We start from the raw sequence: 9,303 nt of genomic DNA on the forward strand, positions 1-9,303 counted from the left end.
CTAAGATTCTCCATCCCAAGTTCTCAGCTATCTCTGTTATACTGAGATTACTGTCTTGGAACATAGATGTCCACTGTGAGCTGATGCTCTATCTGACAGTGATAAAGGAAAAACTAATTCAACGCCTATACCTGTTTCCCAGTGACCCCGGCCAGATACAGGTGAGGTACCATTATTATAGAGATGACCTTAAACTGTACCACTGGTTAGTTATGTTGACACTCATTAAATGAAGATAAGTGTGTTGCTAGTTTTCTGAATAATGTTTGAATTAGACTATACATTGACTGGCTGGGCATTCCGTGCCTCGTTTCGCAGGCTGTGGAACAACAGGAAATAAAGTTTCAAGGGTCTAAAAGGATTCCCATCACAAGACCAGAGCGGTCCTTCAAACTGAATAGTTACTTCAGACTGAACATTCCCTGTTCAACCTCCATCACTCCACAGGTACAGTTTTAGTAGACTAAGAACATGAATCTGACATTTAAGTCACATATCTCTCTCTCTCTGTCTCTGTTCATGCTGGCAGTGTTTGGTGCATGCTGGGTATTGTATGAGCGAGTGTGAGTGTTGCCTGGAGTTAGATCGCCTGTGGTTACTTTTCTGGGTGGTTTCCTTTTTGCCGCTGATTCAGGTTTTTTTCAGTGGTAGAATTAGATATCTTGTATTTCTTGTTGAATTGTTTTGGTTGGGATGGCGACCCACATGGGGATGTCACTGGAAATGGGGATGGCAGTGGAGGAGATGCCCGGTACTAGTGATGTGGTACAGGAGGGGGTTCAGGTGGGGCTAGTCTCCCAGGTAGTGGAGGAGATGCCCGGTACTAGTGATGTGGTACAGGAGGGGGTTCAGGTGGGGCTAGTCTCCCAGGTAGTGGAGGAGATGCCCGGTACTAGTGATGTGGTACAGGAGGGGGTTCAGGTGGGGCTAGTCTCCCAGGTAGTGGAGGAGATGCCCGGTACTAGTGTTGTGGTACAGGAGGGGGTTCAGGTGGGGCTAGTCTCCCAGGTAGTGGAGGAGATGCCCTGTACTAGTGATGTGGTACAGGAGGGGAGTGTTGAGAGGGATGTGGCAGAGGGGAGTCTGTGGTCTGTGGTGGGAGGGTGGGTTGAGCTGCCGCATCCCCATACAAAGGGGCATCAGGCAGGGATGCCCAATTTCAGGACTGATATATTGTCTAAAGTTAAACTGTTACATTGGTGCCGTGACGCGGATCACTGGTTGCTGCGGAAAAGGAGGAGGTCAAAAGGGGGGTGAGTGTAACCGGTGTGAAATGGCTAGCTAGTTAGCGGTGGTGCGCGCTAATAGCATTTCAATCAGTGACGTCACTTGCTCTAAGACCTTGAAGTAGTGGTTCCCCTTGCTCTGCAAGGGCCACGGCTTTTGTGGGGCGATGGGTAACGATGCCAAGAGGGTGACTGTTGACGTGTGCAGAGCGTCCCTGGTTCGCGCCCAGGTTGGGGCGAGGGGATGGGCGTAAAGTCTAAACTGTTACACAAGGCCTGGTGGACATCTCTTCTTGGATCATGGCTTTCTGGCTTCATGCAGCCCAGAGACTGTTGTACTGTGACGGTTCTAGCTGGGTGGATACAGCCGACACATTGATGAGGAGAGCAGGCTGTTTGGCTTAGACAAGCACCTTTTCCTCATAGAGCTAGAGGGGGTGATTTGTCTGGTCTGACTCTCTTCTATGAGCCTGTTATGCAGGCTTGGAGAGTTTCCTCTTAAAGCTAGAGGGGGTGATTTGTCTGGTCTGACTCTATTCTATGAGTCTGTTATGCAGGCTTGGACAGTTTCCTCTTAAAGCTGGAGGGGGGTGATTTGTCTGGTCTGACTCTATTCTATGAGTCTGTTATACAGGCTTGGAGAGTTTTCACCATGTTGGGGAGGGGTGTCCATTCTGTGCTGAGTCTGAAACTCTGGCACATCTGTTCTTACAGTGTCCCAGGTTGGTAGGGATGATTGACCTAATCACTGGTTGGTTCTCAGCTATGGGAGAAGTTTTCTCTTCCCAAATGTTCGTATTTGGGACAAAGTACAGGTTTAGTAGAAGGGGTATAGTTCTCTTACTTAACTTTGTGTCAGGGGGCAGCTAAATTATCAATTTGATAGACATGAAAGAACAGTATTCGGGGACAGGGGTCTGTGGACGTGGTGGGAATGCTGGAGGGGATGTTGACAGCCAGATTGAGGGTTGAGTTTGCCGGTTACAAAATGGTTAACATTGATCTGTTTGAGTATGTGGGTTATTCAGAGGCTGTTATATTTAGTTACTGTGGCGGAAGATTTAGAGTTGTGTTTTTAATTAATGTTTAACCATGTTTTTGTTTAACCTCTCTCTCTCTCTTGCTCTCTCTCCCCCTCCCTCGCTCTCTCTCCCCCTCCCTCCCCCCAGAGGATTCATCTCATACATAGAGTCACCACACCAAGCTTTTTCAAGGTGGATATGGAAATTACAGGGATTGAGATGGAGTTAATCGGTGATGATGAGAGTATAGTATGGAAAGAAACTCTACAAAAATGTAGGAGAATATGTCAATTATAACTTTTTCTGACAGATGCTATTTAGAGTGATAAAACATATTTTTGTTTCTTTCAGATGAATTCATCACTGAAACCCATTCAACTAGTAAGTAAACAGGAGAGGTACAAACCAATGACTTGAGGGTCAGTCAACATGGTTTACTGTAGGACCTGGACTAGTCCTGATTATAAAAGACTGTCTTCAAGAACAATGACATCTCCTCCAGGACTTGATGTAGATTAGCCTGGTTCTGAATGCCCCAATGGCATCTCCTCCAGGACTTGATGTAGATTAGCCTGGTTCTGAGTGCCCCAGTCTGTTTTTCTATGTCTGTGAAACCGTACCTAAATGTGAATATGTGATATGTTCAGGTCGTTATTGTAAAAGATAATGTTTTCTCAATACTTTTATTTTAGGAGTCTGCTTCTAAATGACTGAAATGTAAATGTACAAATGTAATTATTTTGTAACCTGACTCTCTCCGGTGCTGTGTTGGGGGCAGGAGGTCCGGCTGAAAGTAGTCTGACTGGTTCTGCAGAGCAGCAGCTGCGTTCTGTACGGACAGAGTTTGTGAAACGAGTATCAGGACCTGTCCTGGATGGTCTGCTGGACAGACTCCTGCAACACACAGTCATCAACCAGGAGGAAATGGAGTCAGTGAAGGTGATAGCTGAGAGGGCAGAGAAGGCACGTGACATCATCGACATGGTGTTGAGAAAAGGAAATGAGTCGTGTTCCAGGATGATCAACCTTCTTCGGGAGATTGACCCCTGTCTTTGTTCACAGCTTCAGATCAACAGTGTTGGGGTACCAACCTAATGGTAGAATGGGGACAGTAACAGTGTTGGGGTACCAACCTAATGGTAGAATGGATAGTAACAGTGTTGGGGTACCAACCTAATGGTAGAATGGATAGTAACAGTGTTGGGGTACCAACATAATGGTAGAATGGATAGTAACAGTGTTGGGTTACCAACCTAATGGTAGAATGGGTAGTAACAGTGTTGATCCTGATCCTAGACCAATTAAATATAGTTTTTGGTTCCTAACATGGTTCCATAGTGCTCTTGTTTGAGTTTTAACATGATAAAGAGAAAGTATTCTGTTTCTGGGTAGTTTACTGTACACACACCTGTTACATACACACCTGTTACATACACACCTGTTACATTAAATATACCTGTTACAAAGATACCTGTTACATACACACCTGTTACAAAGATACCTGTTACATACACACCTGTTACATCATTCATACACACCTGTCACATACACACCTGTTACATATACACCTGTTATGTGATCATTCATACACACCTGTTACATATACACCTGTTGCATACACACCTGTTGCATACACACCTGTTGCATACACACCTGTTGCATACACACCTGTTGCATACACCCCTGTTGCATACACACCTGTTGCAAAGATACCTGTTGCATACACACCTGTTACATGATCATTCATACACACCTGTCACATACACACCTGTTCCGTGAACAGTCATACACACCTGTTACATACACACCTGTTATGTGATCATTCATACACACATCTGCTAGGAACATAACACACATGTTCAGAAATACCAGACAAAGAATATAAAAGGGGTGACCAAGATCCAATCATGGACTGAGATTACAGTTGAAATCACAACTACACACAACGGAAATCTGCTTATGGCATTAAATTAGCTTTATATGTGAGGTAACCAATCAGAAAGCTAGTTGATGGCCGGTAAACCAATCAGAAAGCTAGTTGATGCCGTATGAACCCAAAGTGGTCTTGGTGATATCAACCCTCCTCCCAGAGAGCTACTGGGTCTGCAGGCTTTTGCTTCAGCCCTGCTCTAACACACCTCATTCTGCCAGTCACGGTTCTGATTAGACTGATTAGTAGAATCAGGTGTGTTAGAGCAGGGTCGGAGTAAAAGCCTGCACGGCCAGTAGTATCTCTCCAGGAGTAGGTTTGGCCGTCCCGTTTTAATTTTACATATTCCTCTATCTCCATGGCAACCCCCTGAGCGTGACCCTCGACCTTTACTGATCAGCCAAAGCTGTCCCAAATGGCATCCTATTCCCCATAGAGAGCCCTATGGGCCCTGGTCATATTAGTGCACTCCATAGGGAATAGGGCGAAGCAGTACATTATATAAGGAGGAGGGTGCTATTTGAGGGTGTGACCGTAGACAACAGTCAGAGTTTGTGTGATTGTCTCTGGTTTAGAGGTGACAGTCTTGTGTGCCAAGATGAGGGGTTAGAGGAGTCTAGAGCTGTGTTCGAATACCCATACTAACACTGTATATTACATACTTAATGAGTATATACTACATACTATTAGTTCATTTTAGTATACTGTATACTACATACTTAATGAGGATATACTACATACTATTAGTTCATTTTAGTATACTGTATACTACATACTTAATGATTATATACTACATACTATTAGTTAATTTTAGTATACTGTATACTACATACTTAATGATTTATATACTACATACTATTAGTTCATTTTAGTATACTGTATACTACATACTTAATGATTATATACTACATACTATTAGTTAATTTTAGTATACTGTATACTACATACTTAATGATTTATATACTACATACTATTAGTTAATTTTAGTATACTGTATACTACATACTATTAGTTCATTTTAGTATACTGTAACCGACCAGCTCGTTGCCTTCTCTACCGGAAGTTGATGCTGTTGCTATGCAACCTCTTGCTAGCTAGTTAGCGTAACAAATTACTAGTTAGACATTGTTAGACTTTGGGTGTGTTATTAAATTAAATCTGGAGTGCTGGACGCTCAGACAGAGGAGTAGGGTTGATTTGAGCTTTCTGGTGCTGCTGGAAACAATTGAATTACGTTTTTCCCCCCGATGTTTACTGACACTGGTCATATTCAACGGGTGTTGAGCGCCTCGTAAATTCATTATTCTGCGCTCTGGTCTCTCAGGCGAGATGCTCTGAAATCGGAGTAGAAACAGAGAGAATTTACGAAAACACAACGACTATACCATTTAGCTAAGCTAAGAATGACGGGAATAATCAAGTCAATAAACGTTGAGTAGTTAGTTAGCCTGTAGTTAATATACTGACACGTTTGATGTATAAGTAGCCAACTAATGTACCGTTAGGTAGGTAGCTAACATACCGGTACATACAGCTGTAATGATATGATGTGTAGTTCGTAAGGACAGCGTAGCTAGCAAATTATCAGCCAACATAACGTGTAAGGTAACTTATTTGAAAAGTAATTACTTTCTTACATTGCTCAACATTTTCTTAACATTTGTCAAAATTTTGTTAAAGCAATGAATTTGTATCCGCTCTCGTTGAACTTCAGCAACATACTTTCCACTATTTTCTTCAAATCTGAAAACGATGTGAAGCCCCGCCCATTTCATGAAGAATTGCATTATGGGCCCAAAGTTCGGAAGTAGTGTGCTCTGCTTGTAAACATATTTTGGCGAATAGGTACGAGATCCGGGAACTTTTGGCAAACTAAACTATATCATACTATGACCAATAAGCATACTATATACTCAAATCACGTCACAAATAGTACGGTTAGTGTGGTTAGTATGAGTATTAGAAAACGGACTTCCATCTGAAATGACACCCTATTGGAGGAGATGAGGGGAGTCTAGGATTACCATCTGAAATTACACCCTATTGGAGGAGATGAGGAGAGTCTAGGACTACCATCTGAAATGACACCCTATTGGAGGAGATAAGGGGAGTCTAGGATTACCATCTGAAATTACACCCTATTGGAGGAGATGAGGAGAGTCTAGGATTACCATCTGAAATGACACCCTATTGGAGGAGATAAGGGGAGTCTAGGATTACCATCTGAAATTACACCCTATTGGAGGAGATGAGGGGAGTCTAAGATTACCATCTGAAATGACACCCTATTGGAGGAGATGAGGGGGTCGAGGACTACCATCTGAAATTACACCCTATTGGAGGAGATGAGGGGAGTGGAGGATTACCATCTGAAATGACACCCAATTGGAGAAGATGAGGGGAGACTAAGATTACCATCTGAAATGACACCCTATTGGAGGAGATGAGGGGAGTGGAGGATTACCATCTGAAATGACACCCAATTGGAGAAGATGAGGGGAGACTAAGATTACCATCTGAAATGACACCCTATTGGAGGAGATGAGGGGAGTGGAGGATTACCATCTGAAATGACACCCTATTGGAGAAGATGAGGGGAGACTAAGATTACCATCTGAAATGACACCCTATTGGAGGAGATGAGGGGAGTGGAGGATTACCATCTGAAATTACACCCTATTGGAGGAGATGAGGGGAGTGGAGGATTACCATCTGAAATGACACCCAATTGGAGAAGATGAGGGGAGACTAAGATTACCATCTGAAATTACACCCTATTGGAGGAGATGAGGGGAGTGGAGGATTACCATCTGAAATGCCACCCTATTGGAGGAGATTGTAAACATGTATTGTATATATATTGTAAACATGTATTGTATATATATTGTAAACATGTATTGTGATGTTAATAGAATGTACTTACTGTATTTGCATAATCACTGTTAATGTGTCTGGGAAACTGGCTCTGAGAATTTGGCATTCAATTTAAAACCACAGAAATGTATTTGATGAATATATTGTACAGTGTTGGCCTGTTAGAGGTTCATGAGAGAGGCTGAATACCAACACAACCATCTCAGTCTATCAGCAGTTTTCTCAGTGAGAGCCTCACGTCTGGAACACATTGACCATTGCCAGACATAAAGAGCTGTGTAACCTGTCACCCCTTTACCAATGACTTGAGAGTGGCTGAAGGACATATAAGGAGCTGTGTAACCTGTCACTCCTTTACCAATGACTTGAGAGTGGTTGAAGGACATATAAGGAGCTGTGTGACCTGTCACTCCTTTACCAATGACTTGAGAGTGGCTGAAGGACATATAAGGAGCTGTGTAACCTGTCACTCCTTTACCAATGACTTGAGAGTGGTTGAAGGACATATAAGGAGCTGTTAACCTGTCACTCCTTTACCAATGACTTGAGAGTGGCTGAAGGACATATAAGGAGCTGTGTAACCTGTCACTCCTTTACCAATGACTTGAGAGTGGTTGAAGGACATATAAGGAGCTGTTCAACCTACGTTGATCTACCTGCCCAGGGACTACAGTTAAACTAGCTAGCTGGCTAAATCTGTCACATTTACAGAAATGATGATTGATGTGAAGTATCTCTGTCAAATACATTTTCAATAATTGACAGGAAAAGTAATGGAATGTATTTGTCTGTGCATGTCTATCTCTGAATGTGTGTTGGTCTCTGTGTGTGAATGTGTCTTTGATTAGTGTGATTAATTCAATGTAACTTCACATTATAAATAGTCTATTTTTTAACTTCATATGCTATACATTATAAGCAATATTTTGGGGGGTTTGCAGAATCATTGTCTGTCATTGGTTACCCATCCTATCATGTTACCATAACAACACAGATATGACCGTCTTGCGTCCTTCTGCCGAACCTGGTTGTTGTCACACTGCCCTCTGCTGGTAGCACTGCAAAACATCACTTAATCAAATCCTAATATAAAATAATACAAAATGCACTTGTACCAGATAGAAAATGAATTTATGGGCTGAATTCTGGCATTAAGTGTATGAAAACGTTACATGACATAAATGTGAATATATCATATAAACGTATACATGTTGAACCAGCCCACTGTGTTGAAATAGGAAGTACATTTATAAGGAAGTGAAGGAAGAAATGGACAATATCGTTAGAAGAAAAATGTTTCTAAGGTTTGTACTGTACCGTTCTTTTACAATTTTATGGAGAAAAGTGGTTCGGAGAAGTTAGGCCATCGCACAGAGAGGGGGTAAGACATCCACAAAATTGTTAAGTTATTACAATACTGATTTCAACTTTAAATAATAATTATTTTAGGCTTCCTTACATTGATGCTGATTCATATTGATCAGCCTAGTCAATATGAATCAATGTTATATTGCAGTCTACAGGGCTATGAGGTAGGTAGGGTGTGGGCGATTGACTGCACATGAACGTGATTATTGTCTTTGCGCTCTTTCACTTCCCGGAGGAAGACGTGTATCACGTAAACTAGTTTCTTTGAAAAATAAAAGTAATTCTCGTCAATTCGGGCAAGTAAAAGTGACGTGCGGCAATGGGTATTGAAACCAAATGAAGGGCTTATGTGAAAAGTTTTTTCCGCGATCACAACAACTGGGAACAACTGGGAGCTCTGAAAAATACGATGTCAGCTCTCGAGAAAGAGGACGGTTCAAATCGATTTTTCCCAGTCAGATTTAGTTTTTTACCGAGATCCCTGTGGTTTTGAATGCGACATTAAGTTGATAAACTCAGAAAGGTGGTGATCTGCTTTGCTCACTAGTTACCACATCCACAAAGTCAGAAGGTCCGCCTACCCGACCAATCAGATGAGGGAGTGTGATGACGCATTAGCTTACCCGACCAATCATATGGTTCCGGGAAACGCCGCTATCTCCAAATGGTAAATCTCGAGTTCAAGTTTTGAGGACCAAATAACGAAATACATTCAGGAACAAGAACTGGCAACGTCACTAAAATTCATACATCAGAAAAATACAAACGCCAAAAAATTAAGTGGGCGTTTTCTTTTTTTCAACTGTTTGTTTTTTACGCACAACAAAGCCTTGACAAGAATGACGCGCTCGGCCCACCATTTATTGTTTCTGCAGTAAGGATT

General features: G+C 42.2%; 1 protein-coding gene across 1 annotated transcript; it reads left to right on the top strand.

Moving 5' to 3' along the window:
- Positions 1-39: 39 nt before the first annotated feature.
- On the top strand, positions 40-3,641 carry LOC139394590 (caspase recruitment domain-containing protein 8-like). The gene is made up of 5 exons (XM_071142694.1): positions 40-161; positions 319-447; positions 2,396-2,522; positions 2,600-2,629; positions 3,027-3,641. The coding sequence occupies exons 1-5, from the start codon at positions 84-86 to the stop codon at positions 3,341-3,343; spliced, it is 681 nt and encodes a 226-aa protein (XP_070998795.1). The 5' UTR covers positions 40-83; the 3' UTR covers positions 3,344-3,641.
- Positions 3,642-9,303: the final 5,662 nt, after the last annotated feature.

Source organism: Oncorhynchus clarkii, unplaced genomic scaffold (assembly GCF_045791955.1).
Source record: "Oncorhynchus clarkii lewisi isolate Uvic-CL-2024 unplaced genomic scaffold, UVic_Ocla_1.0 unplaced_contig_6576_pilon_pilon, whole genome shotgun sequence".
Taxonomy (NCBI): Eukaryota; Metazoa; Chordata; class Actinopteri; order Salmoniformes; family Salmonidae; genus Oncorhynchus; species Oncorhynchus clarkii.

Bases quoted from the DNA above. Each gene is read 5' to 3' on its own strand.
- LOC139394590 (XM_071142694.1), top strand. From the start codon at position 84: ATGCTCTATCTGACAGTGATAAAGGAAAAACTAATTCAACGCCTATAC. The intron at 162-318 runs GTGAGGTACCAT...CTCGTTTCGCAG, and splicing joins GTGACCCCGGCCAGATACAG to GCTGTGGAACAACAGGAAAT. The intron at 448-2,395 runs GTACAGTTTTAG...CCCTCCCCCCAG, and splicing joins CAACCTCCATCACTCCACAG to AGGATTCATCTCATACATAG.